The 25432-nt window shown below is 39.7% G+C and overlaps 1 protein-coding gene across 1 annotated transcript in view; it reads right to left on the bottom strand.

Annotated features, from left to right (window-relative positions):
• Positions 1–3354: 3354 nt before the first annotated feature.
• The window catches only part of ASPG (asparaginase), a 45810-nt gene continuing 23732 nt past the window's right edge, over positions 3355–25432 (bottom strand). Inside the window, 9 exon segments of the mRNA XM_084208518.1 lie at positions 3355–4800; positions 6401–6407; positions 6409–6459; positions 6755–6854; positions 12692–12778; positions 19087–19250; positions 20150–20245; positions 21290–21409; positions 24753–24866. Of these exon segments, the coding sequence (XP_084064644.1) occupies positions 4757–4800; positions 6401–6407; positions 6409–6459; positions 6755–6854; positions 12692–12778; positions 19087–19250; positions 20150–20245; positions 21290–21409; positions 24753–24866 (783 nt within the window). The 3' untranslated portion in view covers positions 3355–4756.

Here is a 25432-nt window from a genome sequence, read left to right on the forward strand (position 1 = left end):
TTTTATTCTGACTCATGGACTATCTAAGATGGCAACATTTGAGTCCCACAGATTCATTTGTATGGGACTTTACATATCTTATAAGCATTCTACATTAGTAGCTTTTCTGAAAGAGCCACTAAAATTAAAGTGCTGCTAGAAACATGCAATCAAACACCACTGTGTCATAAAACATTGTTAAAGAATCATGGGAAGACAAGTCTTACTAGTTTAGAAGATGATTATACTGCTGATAGAGTCCACTTGGAAGACACAAACCTATCAGCTGTGCTTCTGATAATATATGCTGCACACATTTGAGCAGTTCTTTATAAATTTCTTGTTTTCACCCACTGTGCAATTACTTCAGGTTTATCTCAGTGATCTAACAAATTGCATTGCTGGGAACTAAAAGGATTTTGTTTCTTAACTGCTGTAATAGGTCCTGTGGAGGGATAAGCATTGGTGCCTGGAGAAGGTGATTACCACTGTGGGTGCATTTGATCGCTCTTTGGGTCCCTTAGTGCTTTGTGTAAGTGGAACTGGGCTCACTTGGTCTTCTATGCACCAGGGATGCATTGCCCTCCCTACTTATCTCACTACTTGAACAAGCCTTAAAAATGGAGGAATCTTCCAACTAGATCACAATCCTTTTGGAAGAATTCCAGTTGATCACACTATTCAGAAGACTGTAAATAAAGGAACTCTGATTCCAAAGGAGGGGTTTAATTCCAGATGAGAGATTTCATTATCACTCACTGTATCACTGCAAAATCCCTGTATGAGGCAACTGACACATGCTACAGTATAGTAATTCTAAGTTAAGATGTACAAAACTGGAGATATTTAGCTTTTTAAGTAGAAGGAGCAGATATTGAAGCCTTGCTGGACATGATTAATTCAGCAAGTACTGATCAGACACAGTCAGTCTGTCCGGGGGTCAGGCAACCTTGTCAGATGTCAACAGTTTAGTATGTCAGCATTCAGTAGGAGAGCAAGCACATGCTGATTTTTCAAATAATTAAGAGTGCCCTTCCATGACAAAAGTTTTATAAGAGACTCTCCAAACAGAAACTTCATATTTTCAACCATCAGTAGAAAAGAAAGTGATTGCATTCAGGAAAGAAAAGCTGTAGCTCAAATCAGACAGGAACTTGGACATGGTAGTTGTGCAAATCTCTGCTTTCTGCAGTGTTAAGAGAAGTGCTGACATAGGCCAAGTAGTCCCTATCCCTTGGCAGTATTAGCTGGATCATTAGGAAAAAGAAACAAAGTGGAAGCTGGGTGTGTTGTCTTTCAAGTGAAGAAAGCTGTAGAATTGATGTAATGCTTGACATTTAGAGGAGGCATTCATAGTGTCTCCTCTGTGGAGAGGAGCAGAGCTTCCAGCACCAGCATTCATTCCCAGAACATCACTGCAACTTCAAACATTCAACACTGGAAATAAATCCAACATTTGTGCAGCAGTTACAAGTGTCACATTATTGATTGTGCCTTATGCTGTTCTATAGTCACTGCTGGAACTTTGTACAACAGGATGGTCCAGACCCTCAGGAGCCTCTCTGACACTCACACAGGTGTAGGCTGGGAGCTTGTGCACTTTCTACTGTGGCATTTGACCCAGTGGTGATTCTGCAGGGCAGGGAAAACTGCAGCCTAACCACTTACACTGAGGTTGGAAAAGAATGGGAGCCACTGCCATTTCCTAGCAGAAACTAAAATGCCACTTTATATTCCAATTAAAAACTGATAGTAAATAATATCACAAGCTTTTCTGCATAACCCCCCCCCCCAAAAAAAAAAAACCCAAGAAGAAAAAACAAAAAGCCCAACGCGAACCCCAAAAATAACTTTATCCAGCTTCCACCATGCCACATTTCAATGTGTACTGTGTATAAAGTACCAAGCACAGTTCTGCAGCTGATCCTCACAGTGCCAGATCTCCCAAACTACAGCTGGATGTAGCTATGGAAGGGTACATGCACATCATGGGTGTCTGGAGCTAAAGCTGGTTGAGAAGTGATGAGATGGACCCACAGTTAGTCCTGGCAAAGGAATGAGTGTGTTTGCAATACCCATAGCCCTGTATGGCTGCTCAATCTCAAATGGAGCAGAAGACTGCTGGATAAAAAGAAGAGTGTATGGGATCTTTTCAGGAATGATCAGAAGGAGAAAAATTAGGATGTTTAAAAAAACTAAGCTGCCTCTGGGATGTCTAGCATACTTCAGCTAATGAAAGACACTGCTGCTTACAGTAACTGAAACAAATAGGTAGAAACAAATAGGATCAATTTTATTCCTTACTAATATTTAGATTTTACTTTTGAGCAATAACTATGCAAAACTTACAGGTTACTACACACAAATAGAGTCATCATAAGACTGGGAGTTATCACAGAGAGTATAATTATGATTATTAAATCCAGCATGAAGCAAAGGGTGTAGTAGACGAACAAGACAACACAGGATCTCCAAAGTGTTACTGAGGTTCATCTCCAACATTGAGTCAAGAGCTGAAGTTTCTAGCCTTGGTTGGGTGATTCTTGCCACAGCACCCTATACATTTAAGTTATGTCAAGTTTCTCTTAGCACTTACAGACTGTTAACAGTTCCTGAATGAAATTCTGATATATATAAAAGAGATCCAGTTCTCAGATATAACATTAAATTTGCATTCATATGTCTGCCATTAAACCACACTGGTTAATTTGTAAGACAAATCACAAAATTTCTAAAAAGTTGCAGGAACACTCTTAGGTAAGATGATATATTAACAGGATATATATATATTTCTGTAAAGATTTGTCAGAAAGTAGCTAATACTGCTTTATTCTTAATTTAAACACGACCAAAATTATTTCATTTTAGCTTTATGAGTCTCTAACTAAAAGTTTTCTTACTGGATCACGTCTCAAAATGTTGTACTTAGTGTCTTTACCTGGTTTATATGCAGGACCAAAATGGTTGGCTGTTTTCTTCCCTCTCCTTCAGTTTTACTGTTGAGACATATTATTTCAGTGGTTCACATCAGAATATAATTTTTTGTTCAAAAGAAAAACATTTTTTTGTACTACAGATGGATATTTTAGAAATGTAAGACATTTTATTTAGAAATTTTTCTGTAGATCAGATGAGCCTTTATTGAAATATTAATGCTTCTGTCTGTGCTGCAGTCAGTCATTTTGGTACAGAAATAAAGAATGGGTGCTGTTGTGAACAAATGATGGCATCTGAGAATAATTAAAAAATAGAAAATAGTCTAATGCCAAGAAAGTCACCTGTAAGAAGTTTATCAAGGGATTTCCTGGTTCAGTGCATCAACACTTAGACTATTGAAGAGGCAAGATAATAGTTCTGAACACCATAGGAAGAAGACTCTCTGCATGATTTTACTCCTGATCATAAAAATTTTCATAAACAATACTTTGCTACATACATCCTCAACTTTATGTATTTACAAATAAGACACAAAAAATACAAATTTGATGTCTGATTTCGATGTTAGATCTCATTTATTTAATTCTGTATTTGTTTTATTCAATCCAAAGCATGTTCATTGCTATGTAATATCAATTATTTAATAATGAGACAGCTAAGTTGTGATTTTTGTGACCATAGTGAAGATGTGCACTATTCTTCACATTAATCAAGTATTTTTACCATTTTTTTTTTAACTGGACTGTATACAGCATTTTCTCAGACTGCATGCACAGCTCCCTTGTTTTGGTGTGATCTGACATGAAGTATACCTCGGGAATCTTTTAATACTAGCAGGCTCAGCAAGTAGTTGTTTCTCCATGATAAGAATAGCTGTGGGAAGGTTGAGTAGTATAAAAAGGAAAAAGAAAAAACTATCTGCACTTCAAAGATTCCCTTCAGATCCAGCAGATGGAAAATCCACACAGATTACTGCAGAAACTGTAGGTGAAATTAAAAGTTGCCATCTCCAATATATGCATTTGCCTGAAGTATTCCCCACATTTACATAATCTAGGGCAGACACAGCTGTAAACATACATATCGCCTTCTTTATTTAGTCTGCAAGAGTTGGGACTTAAAACTTGGGGTCTGTTAACAGTGAGATCCCATTTACAGTCCAAAGAATTATGGGTCCAGCATGTAGCAATCTTGATTATATTCCGGTCAGGATGTGGGAAAGATGCTATTAGAAACAAAACAATCAATTCACTCAGGCAGTGCCACAAACATGCTTTATGGCATCTGCCTCCTACTCATTTCAAGTGAGGGTTTACAGTGACACGTTGGTGAAGATTAGTACACAACTGCAGGCAGATGCCCATGACTGATTCAATTGTTTGCACTGACACTCACAATTGCTGTAATTGCAGCTGGAGTGATAAAAGTCATTGCAAAAAAACAGACAAAGTGAAATCAACATTGTTCCTCAGAGATTTTATTAGCTGAGACCCAGAAATGCACAATCCACTGTTTTTCCTTGGTATGAATTCACCACAGCCTTTCCATTTGCTATGCCTGCAATACTGTCCTCAGTGGTTTAACTTAAGAACATTCAAAAGGCCTCTTTAAAATCAGGACTTGTAACAGGAACAGCTATGCATTCCAGCCTCACTCACTTAAAAATAATTTATTTTCAGAAAAGTGATTAAAAAATAAAGGCAGCAAATGATTTTCAGATAATCAGTGCGATCCTAAATAAAGAATCTTTCTAAGCTGTAGCTTTCCTGTGTGCCCCAAGCAGCACTACCATTGTTTCTTTCCTCTCTTCCTCCCATAATGGCTTAACACCATTAATGCTTCAAGCTGGTATTCCTGATGAGGAGTGACCATCTTCTACAGCCCCTGGAGAAAGAGGGAATGGATGTTTAGAACCAGGCAGTGTCCAAAGCCTTCCTGAGAACAGATCCCCCTGTAGCCTGCCAAGCCAGTTCTCATGCAGTGCTGAAGACTTCCTTCAGACCGCCTACACTGCTGGTGGTTCAGTCCAAAGGATTTATGAGATGATCCATGGAGGAGTTGAGGATTTAACACATTCACTCCCCACTTACAAAAGAAAAGTGATTTTTGCAGACCTATTTCAATGAAAATGGAAATCCCTTTGTAGCATAACTCATACTCTAAAGGTATTTTAGCATTGCCATCCTGACTGCTGGAAAACTTCCATTTAAATGCTCAAGACTGTGATTTTATCTAATCCTCCTATATCAGGTAAAACCAAAGAAAACCCCAAAACTTTAATGGAAAGCAAAGAAATCTGCCTGATTGCATCCTTCATCAATTTATACCAGTATAAAGAAAATAAAAAATTCCAGTTGCAGTCCCCACTAACATCTCTCAAATGGGACACACAAGTGGTCAGATAACCAGTGATGCAGCAAAACCTTTAACTATGTTTTGTGCTAATTTTAAGAAATAAAGGAGGTCATCTCCTCCCAATATTTAAATTTGGATTAGACTTGCCAATATATTGGAGATATCTGAATCAACAATGTATTGCATCAGAAAGGAGCTCTGAGAAACGAAAGGCGAGTGTTTTAAATGTTTCCAGTTACAGCACAGCACTGGAGAAGGTCAAATGCCCCAACAAGTCCCTTCACAGGGACTTGTAAGATCTGATGCTCTGAACATGAGGCACACACACACAGGGCCAGGGGCACACACTGTGGATGATGCCAGCACAGAAGGGACTCATGTCAGGCACAACCAGGCAGCTGCCTCCGTGGCCTGAGGAAGAGGGAGGCTGTGGCACTGCCCTGTGCTGTGCCCAGAGCAGGAGCAGCCCTGGGCACAGCTCTCTGTGACAGAGCTGTCTGCAGTCCTAGTGTGGAGTACAGCTAACTCTGCTCTGTGACAAATCTGGCATGCATTTCCCATGGGGTTGATGATGTTACACCAGGAGATTGTCCAGTTTAGGGTGCTCCATTGAAGGCCAGAAGGAGAGGGCAGGTGGAGGTGCTGCAGGTAGCACAGTGGCCCCTCCTGAATGGCTGTGGTGGCTGTGCAGCTGTCCTGGGGAAGGGAACGCTCCTGTGCTGGGGCACACACCCGCAGAGCCATGCCTGGCCAGTGTGCCTGATAAAAGGCATTTCCTCTCCAAAGCAGACAAGACAGAGGAGCCTTTTATTGCAACAGGCTGATGAAACATCACATTGTTGCTTTCAGTGGTTTTATTTTAGTAGCTTTTACATTCCCAACCAAGTTCAGAACTACACTGTGGAATGCACAAAAAAGCATTTCCAGGTTCAGGCAGAAAGAATAATAAACATTAGTCCCACTCTACAAAGAAGGATTTAAGTACTCAGAGTCAAATCAGGAACCAAGACAGAGACAGCAGATGAACCCAGACGTCCCAGGATGTACTAGGACTTAAATACAAGATCCCTCTTCATGCTTGTGCTGATGATACACTTCAGAACTCCAGCACTTGAGAACAAAATCTTACCTTTCTTACTGCTTTTGTCTAAGGAAGTCAAGAACCTCCTTCTGTCCTGTAGCCTCTGCCTGTAAGTAGAAACGTGAATAAATCCTGTCATCCTGTGCACCAGGACATGCAAACACTCACTTGTGGGAATTAAGACTATGTTACCACAAAATCATTAAAATCCAATTTAAATTTTAATCCTTCCAACACAGATGAGAAAATTCTTGCTCCAACTATTTACTACTTCACTACAGCACCAGATTTGAGTTTGTAACAGTTTATAGTCCCACATATATTTTTCCCAAATAAATATTATCCAAGAGCACGTGTTATTATTCAGCTATACCAAGGGAGCGCAGCTGTATGTACACTTACTACTTGTAGGGGATTCCTGCCATCATAACCAGTTTGCTCCAGGTCTGCACCAGCCAGGTACCAGGCATACAGCCCATCCAAATCACCTTTAGCTGTAAGGCTGGAAAAAGAATAATTAATATTGGTTCCAAATCTTTCAGTTAATTTCAGTGAGCTCGTGGGTCCAGTCAATGAGCTCAGCAGGTGAAGGCTGAACCAGGCTCAACATGGTTGCCAGTGTAGAGAGGTGAGGAACACTATTACAACAGCTTTGAATAGCTGAGCAAGCAACACAGCTTGATGAATCAGTTCCTTAAATTATTAGGGCTGTGCTATAAGTACTTACAACAGGCTAGTTTCACATTGTGGGTGTGACTATGACCAAAGGGGAAAAAAAAGTCACGCAGTTTCATATTTCACAACACAATATTTATCTCATGAAATGAGTTGGGGAGAGGGCAATGGCTAAATCAAGATGCAGCTGAATGAGAGCACGAGCAGATGTGCCAGCAATCCACAGGACTTATTTAAAACCTCTGAGAAACCCCCTTCACAAGTTTGCATAACTGTGCTTGCTATTAGTAGTTAGACATAAAGTTCATTTATGAGATATTATTTGGACAGTAACACAGCTATATTTGAGTTTCACAAAACAATTTGTAGGATTTAAACAGACAGCAAATAAAAAAAATAAAATAAAATCTTTTCAAAGATGACCTCTGCCTGCCACATATAACAAGCAATAGAAAGGATCAGAATCAATCCTGTACAAATAAGTTTTCAGAGGAATGCACACCAGTTTATTTCTTTACACACCTGCTAGTAGTCACATCCACAATATTTAAAGTTGATTTTTAACTCTCATTTTGGTAGAAGGGCTAAGAGTATATGCAAAATCATGCCAGTCTGTACCAAGCCTGAAGACAGGCTGAACTGAGGGGAAGGTTGGGAGTATGACCTTCAGACTTTTCAGGATACCAGCATGTTTGAGGCTTCAGACCTAAGTTTGCCCATGAGCTTGCAGATTGTTTCAGCAGAACCCTGCTGATAATCATCAAGTGAGGTTGAATCTCATTAAGAGAGGGGAAACCTCCCCAACATTATTAAGTTCAGAGTTTTCTGCCTTAACCAGAGCTTGCTGTGGGTGACAAGCACTGTGCTGGCAGCAGGGATGGAGATGGTGATGAGCTGCTGGGGTGATGGCCAAGCCAGGTAGACCTGGTGAACAGTGGAGAAGGCTCAAGATGCAAGGGGCAGTCATGGAAGAAACCATGAAAGCAGAGCTGCAACATTCACTTCTCTGCTAGGTTGAAATCACTTCTGTTGTTGATTAAATCACTTAAGTACCTGAAAATATGTTTTCGGGGAGTGGACACCTCTAATTGCAGCAATCCCAGAGGCTGGGCATGAAAAGGGAAAGCAAATGGTCTCTGTGTTCCTCCATGCAAGCCCCAGGCGACCCACAGCTGAGGCCTTTGGGGGACAATGAAATTGTAGTGGGGTACTAAGAGGTTTAACAGTGCTTCAGTCTGGCATCATGAAGGAAAGGATCAATAAATCATTAATGAAAACTGACATCACAAAAGAAAAGGCCCCTCAGAAGCAATAAGGAAACAGAGGAAAGCAAAGGAGGTCCAATAAGAAGCTCAGTAGGAAGTTGGTAAGGAAACTGCAGGAAAGAGGTGGGCATTAGTAAAGAAAAAGTGTAAGCATTAGTAAAGCAAAGAAATCACTTCTGGAACACGTGAATTATCTTTATTTACAAAGACTAGTCTCTTGCTGTTAACACTGTAAGGTCACAGGTTAAAGGAAGAAACAAAAAGCCTACCTAGAGAGCTTATATGAGCATCACCAGCACTGGACAGGACAACCCACTGCATTTGCCAAACAGAATCACATCATTCAGCCATGTGTGAAGTAGAAACCACTTTGCTCAAAGACTTTCAGAAATATTACCAACCCACACACTCAGGGCACCTCAGCTACATCTCTGTAAGCAACAAACAAGGACAGCTGCACTTACTCGAAAATTAACTGCATATTAACAGCACCAGTTCAGAAAGAGCAAATTAACCCTCACTGCAGAGGGCAAAACTGTGATCTCCTTTTGTGACATTAGAGGAATCCAAATACACAGATGTATCTTCAATTTTGCAGCAGCCATTTGCTGATCAGTGAGAACTTTATTCTATGGGGACTGGGACCAGAGAACAAAAGGTGATGTAGCTTGTGAGAAAATTTAAATACCAGTCTAAACTATTTAGTAGATTGGTTATCATCATGAGCACCACAAGACATTTTCTCCAAATCCAGATTTCCATAGTCAAGCCATAGATATCTGGATTTCTTTATACACAGTAAGTGTTAAAATATATACAGAGGACTTCTCAATTTACACTACAGGAACCCTGACTCTGTATTTATCTCACAGATATTTATGCCAGCAATTCCAACTACAAGTGCAACCTCCAAGCAGCAAGTCCATCACTGTTATATAATGGAATGGAACAAAGATATCTTCAATATACACTTCCCATGATGTTTAAAACCTGCTTTGTTGATAAAGAACTATCTACCACATTTAATAAACTCTGATACCTTTGACAGCTGATAATCCCAGGCATCCTGCCTATCAGTACTCTTGCATTCAGAAAAATTATTATATATCCAGTTCACAGTTTCAGCAGGGCTAATGTAGCTATGATGATGACAGAGCTAAGATAGCAAGAACAGTGACAGTGCTGTCTGTGCCTATAATCACACCAACATCAAGCTGCAATTTAAGGGGTGCTCTGTTACTGCCAGGGGACCAGGAGCAAAGCTTGGCAGCTCTCAGAGGGTTTATAAAGACAAGGGCAAACACAGTTGTAGATTTGGGAATTAAAAAGTACAATGAAATAACACCTTGGGGTTCCTTCCTGCCTCTGTGTACTAGGATTTCATCCTTCCCTGGGACACAAAGCTGTGCTTTATCAGCAATTCTCATTTTCCCATGTCTATATAGAGTAATCAGGACAGATTTTCTTTTTTTCAGGTGTGTCAATACCCTGACAGAAGAGAAAAAAAATTTTTCGTCTTCTTAGTTTTTAAGATGAAGATCCAAAGGAAAAAAAAAGCCCAGCACAAGGCATGGATTGCTCTGTCCTGAACAGATTTGGGAGTGCTGTTCTTAGCTTGTGTCTCCACATCTCTCTCAGCTCAGACAGACTTCTTTGAAAAACAGCAAGCAGTAGAAGCTTGGTCCTTGTTCCTACAGAGGGATATTTACCCTTCCTTCCCCAGCCCTACCCCCTCTTTATGTTAAATTGAAGAGGCCTCTTATTCTGAAAGGTGGTGATTTCAAAAGGCTGCATCCTTGTATATAACATACTATAACATATCATTTTATGAAATCTAAGAATATGAGAAAGCAGGTTTGGCTTTGTGCCCCTGCTAATTTTGTGAAGTACAGACTTGAAGTACCTCAATTCTACACAAGCTTTTTTCCCTTTAAAAAACCAACACACATCCACTCTTTACCAGCTCCAGAAGTCCAAAAGCTTTCAGAATAAGAGATCCCAATTTATCTCATCATGGTTTGGTTTTTCAGACAAATGACAATAATACTGCAATATGAGAAGATATTCTGACATTTTTAACAGATTACTAACACTGAGATCTCATTTCCAAACAAAGCCTTGAACCAGATACCAAACATCAACAAAGTGATTCTAAAACCAGACTAACACCTCTCACTTTAAAAAAAGACACCAGCAAATGAAACCATGAAAGATTTAATAACTATGTGCATTTCCACTTCCTACACAAGAGTTCCCACTGACACTGTCCAACCCTCAGCTCTGGCTGGTACTCCTTTCCCTCTCAAACATCACCAATGCCAAAGGACCACATTTATTTTTATTTTATCTCCATAATCTGCCAAGTGAACTAATCTATTCTATTCTAAAATCATGAGTCTAAACAGAAGGAGGCTGAGGAGACTATTCGTGGTCTTTCATAACAGTCTGTTTGAGGCTGGTAGGAGCAGAGGGAAAACATGCTTATAGTTCAATTCAGAGAGAACTGCATGGGGGAAAAAGTTAGATAAGTGCTGAAACACAGAGCTTATCAGAAAGCAAGCAGCTTTATCCTTCTAAACCCCAAGAACTTGACATAGTGCCTTGGTGACAAATTCAGGCTGTAGAAATTGCAGCTTAAGGCACATTACAAGATAGAAGAAACATAGGAAAATAGTTCCAATTAGACAGAGGGGAGATGTTATAAACAGCTGGTTCTCCTAACAGCTTGACCATGTGGCCATGTTCAAGCTGTGCCATGAAGGTGCCAGTGCCTGCAAAGAGGGGCTTAAAACAAGAGGGAGGACAGAGATGTGAGCCAGAGCATGCTGGAAAAATGAGTGTATCAGTAAGGTCATCTGAGGATACTGTGGAAATATCAGAGACAAACACCAGCACCTCAGATTTAGTAACTTATAGGTAGCTGAGTAAGACTGGAGAAAAAGCTCACTTTGTTAGAAATGAGTATGCCAGACCCTCTGAACAGCAGAGCAAATGAAGAGCTTCAGCTCTGCAGGAGCAGGGTATGAGCAGCCACTTCAGCACTGTCTTCAAGCCTGACCACTGCCTGGCTCTGCTCCTGGTACAGGCCATACAGATCCAGGTGCACAATGATCCCTAAAAATCTGTAACAAACTGCATGAGAATCCCATTTTGTTATTTTGTGTGAAGAACCCTTTTCCTCTTCTTGGTTTGTGGGTTTGTTTTTTTTTTTGTTTGTTTTGGACATATTACTGCCAGGTCAGCTAGCCAAACTGGTTCTGCACGTGCCACCAGAAAGAGGCCAATTTATTTGCAGAGGAATGTCATTCCCCAAACCTTTTGGCAGAGGCAAAATGCACAAACCAAAGGTTTAATTCTGTCCTGTCACTTCACCCTGTGAAGTGCGTATTTTGACTCCATGGTAAAAGTCTTATTACCCAGTCTCCTCTGAGCATGTTATGGCAATGGAAACACTCCAGACAGTGTTCCTTAATGCCAGACAGTGTTCCTTAATTCCAGAATTAATCAAAGGACAGAGTCCAGTCTCTACACAGAACACACATAAGCTTCACCTTGACCTTGTTTGGTGGACATTATACAGCACTGGCTGGTCCCTGCAAGTCTCATTATTTCCTGCCAAGCCCTGATATAGAGGCCAGTGCTCGGTGTTTTTTTGTTTGTTTTTCAAAAGAAGAGACAAGAGGAAATTAAGTAAAAATTACAAATAATTTTTGGAAATATATGGAACCTCCTAACAATTTTCAGAGTAATTTGGAATTCAGGACCAGTACTTGAAAAAAATAAAATCTAACAGCTATTTCTTTTTGTAACACATATCCACATTGCTATATATTGAAAGTAACTGTATGGAAAGCCAGCTCTAAGAGAATTTTATCCTCTTAAAATTAACCATAGTGATGGTGAGCAGCAGTTCACAAGTTTTGGGCTTAAACCTATCTGTCTATTTGATTTAGTTATTTTTAAGAACAATACTACGTACTAGTTAGAACAAAAGCCGTTCCAAAGTAAGTGAAAACTGGACTTTAAGACAATAAAAATGATGATTTGTGCAGCTTTATTTTTAAAGAGAGATATTAGAAAATCACACCTTGAACAGCTTATTTTCACCATTCCTCAATAAGAGACTTTGGGGGGAAATGGGGTGTTTATTTGCTTCCAGCTCACTTATCCCCACAATCCTCTCTTCTTTGGAACTCTCTTGAGTTATTGGCGCTTTGAAACAGAGTTGATTCTTAATTTCATCACTTCACTTGTTGCCTTATTATTCATCTATCACAGAAAGAACTCCCTCATGTGCCAGGGACCCAACTGTTTATTGAAAGTGCTCCATTTTTGAGTATCCTCTGAAAAACCATCCCCCTCCAACCCATTTTAGGGCCACCTCATAGATCACATTTACCTGCAGAGTATTGTTCCAACATCCTCCAAGTCATGGCTTGAAAGGTGTGCTCCTGTTTCTCGTAACAAGTTAATCACTGGTATGTGCCTTTATGAGAGGAATAGAAAAAAATGAGAAAGTGACTTGACCTTGAAAGTGACTTTTTTCCCCCCTGAATCCAACATTGTCATATACACAAACATTCAGGGAAAGTTCTCACATTCTCTTTTACACAGTCACAGAATCAATGAATCTTTTCCAAGGTGGCAGGTGCAGTAGACAGAGATTCCCTCCCTCTCAAAAACTCATTCACACACTGAGCTCAAGGATGTGTTAAGTTCAGCTCTGTAAAGGAAAGGGATGTATACCCTTCTCTTCCAAGAATTCATAGTGTCTCAACTTTAGTGCTAGTTTAATTTAACAGAAACATTAGTAACTGAAATACATGCAAATAGAGAGAATTATTTATTACATAGCATCATTCCTGTATTTTAAAGAATACAATGGCCACACATATCAGTCTTAAATAAAACATTGTGTCTTGCAGATAAGCAATGAGTCTTTATGTAATGGGGAAGCTAATCAGATTTTTAGGGCTTCAAAATGACGGCAAGTATTCTTATGAACCTCTGCAAAAAGCACATCTTTTCCTAACTTCCTCCCCCCAATACACTGATTATTGATTTCTACCTGGAGGTTTCAGGAGGTCTTCTTGTCCTTTCCTTTGAGACAAAGGGACAAATGGCACTGCCAGCCAACACCTACACCTTAGTCAGATGCTTAAGAAACTCTGTGGAAAGGCTGCTGTCTAAAGGTACTATTGTGGGTAGAAAGTAACATGACAAGTAAAAAAATCTGCAAAACACATTTTTCATAACTAACCTAGTGGAAGGTTTAGAACTAGGTGTGAAAAGGAGATGAGAAAATGCTCCTGTGTTAAAGAATTGATCTAGTTTACAAATCAAAACACAGGTTTTTTTCCTCCAGAAAGAGCATGATGACCCAGTAGATCAGGAATAGTTTCATAGTTCCTATTTTAAGTAAATTGCTATAATATAACACTTCCAAATAAAGAGGTAGGCTTATTCTTTAATAGGAAATGAATGAGTTTTTCCAACCAATTACCTAAAAGATCATCTGTAGTAATTAAAAATAAAAAAAATAAGCTCACATGCACTTTCTGCTTAATCACTTGGTGGTAGCCATGGGCCTTTCAATTTCTGAATTGGACTAAACTACTTATCTAATCCCTCTGCCTGTTTTTAGGAAACTCCATCTTCAATCAGAAGTTACTTTACAGTCATCCACATAAAACCTATGTAAGCTTATGTGTTCCATATAAGAGCTTTAGCTTCTAAACTAACCAAAGAACTGTACATGTGCTGAGGAATCACCTCATTTTTCCAAACACAGGTTATTGACCCTAGGAGACAGATTTTATTTTTTTTTAATTGTATTTTGTTCTAGTTGACAGCCAAAAAAAAATATCTTCCTTTGCTTCATAGCAAAGCATTGCTGGGACAGCACATGCCTCAAGTTTGTTATCTAAAATATTTTCTCAGGTGGGTCCCTTACGACAGGGCTCGTCATCCACAAGCATCTCCTTGAGCCAGCAAACAATGGCATGCTCTCCTACTCCTCAATCTATGGTAAAGCAGGAATTCTACATGGATTTAGTTTTTAGTCTTAATCCAAACAGTAATTAGCTGAAATGAAATTTGACCTGAAATAGATTAAAGTAGAACATGTCTGTTCACTCTCATTGGGTACTGAAGAGAACATGGGGAGTGTCTGTTTACTCTCCAAGGACTGTCCTGGAGAGTTCTTAATTTCCCACCTTATACAGGAAATGTCAGCATGATATGAGCAGTTTTTAAAACAAAAGCTTTGCTGTGGGACAGCACTAAAAGATAAAAGGCTGCAAAGCATGTAATGTGTGGTATCTTCCCTCAGTGTGCTCCACCTGTGAGGTCTGTATCTCTAGATACCAGCAAAAAGACAGATTTTCTCTTCCTGTTGTAACTATTTACTCCTTACTGGTAGGAAGAATCTCTCCAGAAAGCCCTTCACATCCCACTCACACCAAACAGCCATTCCTGCTCTGAGTGGGACTCTGGTCAGACAGATTTGGGATCATTTACCCCACTCATTTAATTTAAACAGTAAATTTAAACAAGGAAAAAATAAAAGTAGTTTGAAATAAATTAAGTTTTTAAGCATTGTAACTGATAGTGTCTACAACAAATGCTTACAATAGAGCATTTCTAAACAGAAGTACAATGTCCTGATGAATCATTCAAAGTCACGTTTCTTGGAAAAATGGGAAGAAGTGCTGTGCACTACTGCTTGTTAAAACAGGGCAAGGGAGAGGAAGACTAGGGACAAGTAGTAATGCAAAGTTTAAAAGTGTCAGATTTAGTAGTGTGGCTGTGAAATCCAAGAAAGCAAACAGACCACCTCTGACATTCCCACCACTCAACATGGAAACTATGCGGGAGGCGAGGAGCTCTGCAGCGTGTTCCCGCCTGCACCCGAACGCCATCGACATTCTGAACAAACCTCAGCCTCTCCAGAGCACCACTTCTGCTGTCTTGTACCCACCACTAGGGCACTGCTCATATCTCAAGAGGCTGGCTGTGAATTTCTGATACTGTTATGTCTTAGGCACAGGAGAGGTATTTGTCTTTAGAAATTGTTTCTTCAAGTGCTGCTCTCCTGTGGCTTTACAAAAGCCTCACAAGGGTCACAGCTGAGCTGATCTGAAGTTCAGATGATGTCATGAGCCATGAACTTCTTGGGAACGGATCATAAGCAATGCCTGTTCTAATTAGGTGACAATACAAAACCAAGAACAGAAGAACTGCTGGACAGTCAAAGCTTAGGGTGCAGAGGGATGGCAACCTCCCTATGTCAGCCCTGGCTTGCACAGCTCCATGCTCATTTTAGCCCCACCTGATAATGCTTAGCAAAAAACAAATGATTAGCATTTGTCACCTGTGAGCTGTTCCTGACCCTCCCTTTTCTTACTGTGTTCTGTCACCAATCCATGGCTCTTGGCCAGACACAGGCTGTAGAAACAACATTATTCTGCATATGCTACTTCAGATAGCTTTTTAGTAGTATCAGTTATACATCCCTCTCTGAAGGAAAAAACAAACAGACAAAAGATGTTACTATTGTCTCCTACCTGCTAGGTTCCATTGTTGGTAACACTGGACATTAAAACTCGAGTGTATACTACTATTTTTAATATATTTGTAGCAGAATATCTAATTTGGTGCAGTCTTCAACATTCAGCACTATGAGCAAAGTTTGAGTTCCAGGTAAAGACATCCACACTCTTACCAGCTCATGAGGGCTTTGGATTCACAGGAATCCAGGTTCTGTACAGTACCTGTCATCCCAGGCCCTCACCTGGCAGACACTTATTAAAAGGGAATCAACTTCAAAAGGGATGAATCATACATGTGAAATTAACACACATGTAAGAGTTTGCAGGACTGGGGCCTTAGGCTGCACACCTTCCACCAACTCTCGTTAAAGAAATGCAGGTGTAATGTATATCCAAACTTGACTGGCTTCATTCTTTTTTATGCCTGCTCTCTTAGCAACCAGAATGGTTATGGCAGGATCAGCTTAGTTTCATTTATTTGGTTTTCTGCATGGTATCAGTGGGTATTTTGTGCTCAGACACTGTAAGGACAGGCTACAGTGTGCTTCTTGGAGTCAATGGTAGGTAGATTTTCTCTCTGCCTTAAATTTCCTGAAGTAATGTAAATGTAACCTTTCAAAATATCAAGTATTTAAATTCATATTTACGTGGGAGGTAATTTTACTACCTCCAATCTGATGTTCTCACAGCACTGTATGAGCAACTCCCCATTTTCAACTTTTTACCACTGCTCTACAAGTAAATGGAAGCACTTTTACTACTTAAAATATACACAATTTTTATTCAAGACATTTTCCTGCTGAGAGAGTTTCTGTTATTAAAAAAATATTATTCTATTGTTTTGAAAATTAATTATCCCTTGAGGGTGCTGTAAGAAATTAAAGGAATGCTACTTATTTTGATATGTCAAGCAACTGGCCTAGAATAACAGTGGTCTGTTTAGCTTCATGCATAAAGTGAGTGAGACTACAGGCAAATTGCAGTGTTACAAATGAAAAAGTGGAAATGCAGTAGTTTATTTCTTATTTAGAAAGAAACAAAGAAAGAGTCACTTAAAGTCAAAAAATGTAAGAGACTGTCATTGACATAAATCAAGTCACTGGTCTATCAGCTGACAGTGCTATGTTAAGAAGCTTTTAAGAAGAGACATAACTCCTGGTCACCTTTACAAATTAATAAATGGAAGAGAGAAATCAGTCATCTTTATACAGGTCTGCATGCTGGTTAAAAGGCAAGCCACTGAGAAATTTTACATAAAAGAAGGGAAGAAAGCTATTTTTAAGATGAGTGGATACTGTATTGCAGTTAAATGCCAATTAAACAAATATTAATTCTCAGAAAATGGGATTAAGCTGATGCAATGTTCAGTAAAATTGAGAAAGTTACAATATTAAACAGTTTAAAGCATTGACTACTCATTATCATCAGTTTCCCCCGCCACCACTTCCCTCTCTGCCACTTTCTATCAGGATAATCTCTTCACTTTCAGCTTGCAAGTGTTTAATAAATAGAATTTAAATACTTCTGTAGCAGAAATCTTTTTAATGGGTATCTAATTACACACATATACAGCTGTCTGCTCTTTAGCATTCTCCTTTATATGCTTACCAGTGTGAAATGCAGTGTGAGTACACAGCAGATCATAAATACACATTTATGAGATTAGTCCTAAGTCAACTCTTCCTCTCATTCCAACAACAGAAACGAAAAGAGAAACTGAAAACGGTTATGGTGCAGTTTCCTTTTACAATTCCCTGCATCAAAATGGGTGTGCAGTTTGAAAGAGTTTAAGAGTCATAGTAGGAGTCTAATATAGGAGTGGCAATTCTAAGGAATCCAAACAACAAGCTCATGTGAAATTCCTCAGGCGGTAGATGGGTGCGGTAAAAAAAGTAGGTGCCTGATTTGCAGGAACATCTAATAGTATCTAATGCTTTAGCATTTTCTCACATTGGACCAGAGCCACCTCTATTCAACTCCAAGGTTATTTGTTTGATTTGCTGTTGGGCTTGTTTTTGCTTTAAGACTGCAGAGCTTATATATTCATGAGGTAAAGCAGCAGCCACAAAGCTGCTTGGGACCATGCAGGAGGAACGGCAACAGCGCAGCGTGGCCACGCCGCACTCCAGCTCTCACAGTCAGAGAGCCTGCTGAGCTTTCTACAGCTGGTCCTGGAAACAGAAGAAGCCTTCAAGTTATTCCTCCAGCCCATGGCAATCCAGGACTGTCAGACCTCCCAGGGAGCTAACTCCAGCTTGACAGACCAGGTGAACCTGTCAGCGTTAGAAAGCTGTAATATCTAGGGACATGCACCCAGAAGTACCATGAGCTGAATCCATCTGAGCTGTTTTGCAGAAAAAAATTACTTTTCTCCTGCCATGATACAGACTGAATGTGAGATAAGGAGCTGAAAGTGGATCAAAGACAAGGAGATATTATGGTGTGCAGCTTCTAACATGCTGGAAGACCAATGCCTCTCTGAATCCCCAGGCTATACAAACTAAATCTTAGAAAATTAAATTCTGATTACTGATAACTTTTATATTCTGTGATATGGCCATTCCTCAGGACTATACAACATGGAAGAGACCAGTAACAAGCAAGTCCATGACTACCATTCAAGAACTGCTGACATTCATAACAGCAGGAAGAGGAAATCCACAAAGCAGGCAGAGCCATGCAACCATCCCATATAATTATGAGTGGGTGGAAGGGAAAAATCAAAAAACCAGTCATCCAGCAAGAGACTCAGGAAAGCACTGGTGGAAGGAGAAGATTAAAACATGTCAACCTACCGGTATATTTTGTGCCAACTGAAACAGTCTGGTCTTGATGAGAAAGGGAAGGGCAGAAAGAGAACAGACAGCCCATGGTCCTGCACTCTCACTTCTGACAATCAAAAGGAGTGATCAGTTTGGCTCTGTTTTATAAGGAAGCTTCACAATAAAGAGTGGAGCCCTGAAATTACGGACAAAGTTTTGGCAGGAGGACAGCAATAATTACCTTATGCTAAAATTCTGCATGCATACCAAGTTGTTTGCTTTCATTCCACATTATTTTAAAAAATCTTTTCTTTTAGGCTAGTCACATCCTTTGAAATAAACTGATATGTGTTATTTTAACTGCTGTCATTTACACATGACTGCTGAGACCAGACAAGACCAGAACACAGGATGGATGGAGTTGAAATCCAAAATGACAGAAGGTTTATAAACTTTATATAGAGCAGCACATGAATCGTTACCTGAACTTGATGGCATTCATCAGTGGGGTAGATCCATATCTGTCTCTGGCATAAACAGTCGCGCCAGACATCAACAAATACTCAACTAAGGGCAGGTGCCCTTCAGAGGCTGCAATGTGGAGGGGAGTTCGGCCGTCGTAGTCTCCACAGCTCAGGTTTCCACCCTACAAAAGGACACATCCTTCACATGCCAAAAAGATAATGGCTGCACATCAAGCTGTTGCAAACGTCACCCAGTAGGATGTATACACCACATTTTAATTCTGCCATCAAATAGTTAAGCCTGTCCAAAGTTAAGCCTGTCCATTAAGTATCCAAATAAGCCTGTCAAACATAAAGTTTATCTTGCAGCATTGTTTTAGTGCCAATAAAGATATTTATTCCACCTCCTGCATGTTTCCCACTGAAATATATTTTTTATTACAGCACACCATACAGCAGCTTTGTTCCTGTAGACTGCTAATTGTTCTTGTCTTAGTTAATTCTTCTTTCAAGATATATTTATCGTTTCTTGAGGCCTATTACCAAAATCTCAATAGTAGGGTAAACCAAGGCAAAGAGGGGGAAAAAGGAAAAGAGATGACAGGGAAATGCTTGTTTCTTCTTTGGGCATAACCCAAGTCAGTGCTCTGGGGAGAGAGAAATCCTGAATTAGCACTGCCCTGTGTTTTGCTTAAATATAATTTTCAGGTTCTTTTTTTTATTCCTGACAGATTTACATCTAAAAGGTGGATACTATGAATATGCATAAAGAAAGTTAAGCGAAAATAAAGCAGCACAAATCATTTTAAAATGTTCCAAAGTTAGCAGATAAGAACTTGCATTTTAATCTACCTGTATTTTCACAGTTCAAAAGAAAATGTAAACAGCTGAAAACCAGAAAGGGACAAGAACATACCAGTTCTGAAAGGCAAAGACCAAGATGTCTAGAAACCACTTGTAACTGTCATAGCACCTTGACCCGAAAGCTTAGGTTGTCACTTTCCATAAATAGGTTTCTTATCATCAATTACATTTTTATTTTAAAATTAATGTTTTGTACAGACTGTTCATTCTACATTACCATTTCTGCTATGGCTCTTAGTGCATCTATGTCACCCAGTTTAGCTGCAGCACAAGCCAAAGGTGGAATTAATGCATCTCGTACGGCTTCTAACTCCTGAGAAACAAATAAAATTAAACATTTAATATCAGACTCACCTCTAATGTGATTGACACCCAAGTCGTAAAACCACTGCCCTTGCTTTCATGTAAAGTTTCCAAACTAGTCATTTGTATATTGAGAAATGGTAGCATTTAGTTCTTGGAAGGAAAGAAGTCTTGTGTTTATTTTACATTTTGTCAGTGTCACATCCGTAAGATTTATACTCCTCTCTGGCAACACTACAAGTACCTGATATCTTTATTAACCATTTAAGGTGCACAAACTAATGGCCATCTCTGTACTGCCATAGCTACACATCAGCACAGTAGGAGAAACAGTGCTGGGGCAGAGTTGGAAAAGACCATATCCTCAAGACTGGATCCATTTTATTAATGCTATTCCTTAGATATTTGTGTAACCTGTACTTTCAAAGCTACACTGATAAGCCTCCTAGGACCCCTGAATATTCTCCCATTTCTCATGCTTACTAAAGAAGAACTAAAGAATACATTCAGTATTCATTAGTTAATAAAAATCCCATCTTCCCTGAACCCAAGTCAAGAGAAAAGTGAGTATTTGTATAACCAGTACTACATTATCTATATTTATATTATATTTTCTAATTGGGAGGGACTAAACACCACAAATTACACTTGTGTAATGCTTCCTTAGTATCAGCCTTCTATGACTGCATGTAAAATTAAGCTGTTTTACCCATTATTATTTGGATTGCTCCAAACTGTCAATACATTTGACCACAAAAATATAAAGCAATTCTTCATATCATTGATACCCTGAATTAGAGCATCTGTCTGAGGCTTGTTATTGCAACCAGCCAGCCAAGAAAGTAATCCCAAGAGGGGGCTACAAAGAAGGGGGGAAAAAACATTAATATGCTTTTAATTAAAAACATTTTAGTTATAGAATTGTCATTGTGTCCTTTCTCCCTAACACCATATTCCAATTTTCTTTCAGCTTTGCTGTTCATCTTTAATCTAGGCTTTCTTAACACAGTTTACAGCTTTACATGATACTAATTTTAAATATTTAAGTATATACCTCCTTGCTGCTGATACTTAGAGATTTGGCAATCACTTGAATAAACTTGCTATCTCTCAAAGAGATCTTGGCTCCTGTGGGTACAACAGTCATTTCTCCTCTTAGATTCTCACTCAGCATCTGAAAAGCAAGTAATCAAACCCTTTGTTAGCAGAGAAAAAAAAATGGTGGTAGTCTAATAAAAAAACCCCTTAGAATCAAGTTAGAAAACTGTTTGGAGGAATTATGGAAACTAATTGAATGCAGACAAAAGATTAAAGAAATAGTTACTGTCCCATGCAGACTGCACGTTTAAAAAGACAAAGGAGGGAGAGAGACAGGCAAAGAAAACTTTCTTCCAAAGCAAAGAAAACCAAAATAAGCACATAACAAAACACCCCAAATTTTAGAATATGTGGACAAAAGTTCCCTAGTGGGGTAAGCTACAGCCTACTTAAAAACACAAAGATAATGAGTAATGAGCAGAGTGAGGCTTAAGACCAGAATATTCTGAAATGCTGCTGCCTCTTGCCAGCATTCACAAACCTCAGGACTCCTACACAGACTGTGTACATAGACCTCAAAACAAAGCCCAGTGCTGCCTGTAGACAGTCATGTATTTCCATGGGTTTTCAAACAGCTCCATTAGCCCAGTTGTTGTTACAATTTGGACATAAATGCAGCTTTGAATGCAGAAAATCTACAGTAGTAGCAGTCATTCGGTATCCAAATAGGCATGTAAGAGTTTGCAGGATGGGTGCCTCCAATATAACTGGGAACAAACCCACCAAATCAAAATGAAAAAAGGTCAGCCAATTCATGTGTAGAAAGTACTTGAATAGGGCAATAAAGAAATAAAAATACTCTAAATGACAGAGTCTGGGAAATTCGGAGAACACAGATAGAAGCCAGTCATCAAGAAAAAGCAACTAGTTTCCTCAATTCTGACACTTTTACACACTAGCACTCTTTCAGGAAAGGTTGCTGATGCAGCTATAAAGCACACAGTTATTTCAATTAGAATTTTAAAAAGCAGGATTGTGAAAGTTTGCAAGAAACAGATGTGATGTTGGCAGGAGGAATGCCCCAGGTTTACTTATGTCTAGGCATGCCCTTTATTAAAAAAAAAACCCTCCAAGAGCTGACAACACCATAGCTGTCTACTGGAAGAGTCCCATATACATGTAACTCAGAGGATACCAACTGCTTTGGCACACTTTTAGAATTTGACAGGTTGAGATCATTGCTTTACACAGGTAACCTTAGCAATTGGCACCTGTGCTAAATGCACCCAGTGCAAAACCCTGTGTGCCTTAGTCAGTCCTACCAGCTCTTCAGACATTTGTATGTGTCTGGGGGGCACATTCCTTGCTCTTCATGTTGAAAAAGAATCCTAAAATAACCATTCCAGCTTCAGGAGAGCTTCTGTCTCTTGGGAGACTATTGTTTGGTGATATGTTTAGCTGAAGATATTGCCACAGACAACATATTTCCAGGCTTTCTTCTTCTCCTGGTCTCTATAACTCATTCCTGCCCAGGCAATGCAGCATGCTGTTCCCTTAGTTGTGCCAGCACAATTGTTTGTGGGTCTGTACAATGAGTCAAATGAGGAAACCAATCCTGCACAACTCAAAGAAATTGCAAAAGTTATTTTGTTTTTCATACCATATAAAGGAGGTCCAGCACACCACCACACAAAAACTGTATAGCACAATCCAAAGGGCAGCACATGAAAATGTAGAATTATCTTGTGACATGGTACCTAAAACACCTTATCATCAAATCCTCACCTGAGTAAGTCAGCTATCTCACCTCAGCAAACTGGATCTCAAATTAAGTTTTAACTCACACACCCAAGCAAGACTGGGAAGGTTTCTCCTGTCCCAGGTCTAAATAATCTGCTGTGCAAGAAGATTAAAGTGAATATTAAAAAAAAACCAAGCTAGTGCCTGTGAGTTCCAGGGTCAGTGAGTATGCCAAAGGGGTCTCAGTGAAGAGTTGGGGTTTCTGAAGTGCAGATGTGTAGGTACACAGTTTGTGGTAATTGGGAGTGGGGCCAGGTCCCACTGTACCTCATCCCCAATGGGCACAGCTGTGAGCAGCAGGTGAGCAGCATTGACAGCAATGAGCCATGGAGTGACCAGTCACAAGGGGAACAGAGGGCACACAGCTGCAATGCATGAACCATAGGGGGTATAAAAGGCTGGGCTAAAGAACCCTAAGAAGGGTGGATGCTTTAAGCTTTCTGAAATTGTATGGTATTACTCTGTGTGTTATGGCCCTCTCAGCTCCATCACAAATGCACAAACACATGCAATACCCCTGCTCCTCACAGCACTGTGTCACCTGCCAGGCATGTCCTTGCAGGGAGTATGTTCTGGGCATCCTCACCAGCCACACACAGTTCCTCCCCTCTGCCCATTTCTCAGCTTTAGCAAACAGCTGCAAGCTCAGAGGCTGAAACTGTGTCTGAGCACAGCAAGTAGTACTTTCAGCCACTGCACTTAGCATCACAGATATCCAAATAGGTTTGTCTCAGGCACTGCTACTGGTTGGAAGATGTGGAGCATGAAATAATGATCATGTTTGTTATGGTTTTAATAAAAACAAAGCACCATCATGAGATACACATGTGCCTGCAGTGTTAAGTCTGGAGAGTGACTCATCATGATGTCATCTCCCAAAGTGTCAGGATTAAGATTTCACTACATACAAACACAGAAATTCATGCATTCCTGTAGCATGCTCCTCCCTTATCTAATTCATAGCTATATATTCTCTGGAACATGATAAACAGCTATGTAACCTGCAGGGAAAAAAGCCTTAATTAAGCAACCAATGAACAGTAAGAACATTGTTAAAGGGACTCTGATTTTAAAAAGAGTTACAACTCGTTCTAAAATAATCCTCTACTTTTATGCATTGTAAAGTCTATCTCCTCTTAGAGAAATAAAATCTAATACTGTTATGAGTAATGCTGTAAGGGAAGAGGCTGTAGGCAATATTTATTTTCAGAACAAGCTTTGTGTGAATGGGTCTGGGATGAAATCTCCACCACACTAAGATCAGTTACAAGATCTTTGCTGACTTCAGTAGGGTTGGGATTCAGTCTCCCATAATAAGAACTTCCACACAGTTTTCAGTACAGAAGTGTCCAAGCTAGACTACTAACATTTAAAAATGGCATTTTTATGGCTCAGTTATGGTCTTTGCCTGACTTATGCAGAGAATTCTTTTCTCTCCCTGTCTTCATACATTTGTTTGCTTAATAGTACTTTCCATAAGAAAAAAAAAGAAACAAAAACATGGGCTGTTCACATTATGGTTCTGGAACCAACTGCTTTTAAATGCCCTTTTACAGGGCAGCCCATGTCCTGCAGTACTCAAAGGATCTTGAGCTGCAGCTCAAGGCATGAAGCTAAGCAGAAGTTAGCACAGTAGATGTGAAACTTAAAGTCTTTCAAGGTCACACTGAAATATTTACCTGCCTCTTCTCCTCCCAGGTAAGGTTTCCCTTGCTGAGCGTGTATGACAGTTTAGTTAGGGCTGCCTCTGGTGTCATATCACCTCCAGGAATTACTCCAGCATCAGCAAGAGTCTGAATAAAAGGGAACAATGTTTCTTATTAGCATAGCATTCAGAAATACCTGCACATACAGAAAAGGTGCTTGGAAGATGAGCAGCTACACAGAATGCAGTGTGCAGCCAAGCCTCCACTCTCTTGCTCCTCCTACTGCCACTGTAATTTTTGTATTTTTAGTTATCAAATACCAACCAAATACTAGAGCAATCTGAATAAAGATGACTTTTACTTTAAATTCCTTTTCCTGCAATAGCACTGAAGAATTCCACCAAATGCTTGTCACGGTCGCTTACTATGCTAAAAGGGAAAGGTTACAGGTCTGTATCAGCTATCTGCAGAGTTGTCAGATTCCCTTTATTGAAAAGCTGCAGTTACTCTGTTTTAACCCAGTGGCATTTTGAACACTGCCAAGTAGGCTGTTCTCACACAGACATATTTACCATTCTTTTACGGGGCATTACTTTGGATGAATTCCAGCACTACAGCGTGCTCACAGCGGGAGTGCTTTCAGATTCTTGCAGGCTGCACTAGCAGTGTATGATTTAGAAGATACAACTGAAATATGTAATTTGCACAGTTCT

This window comes from Fringilla coelebs (assembly GCF_963513975.1).
Source record: "Fringilla coelebs genome assembly, chromosome: 6".
In the NCBI taxonomy this organism is placed as follows: Eukaryota; Metazoa; Chordata; class Aves; order Passeriformes; family Fringillidae; genus Fringilla; species Fringilla coelebs.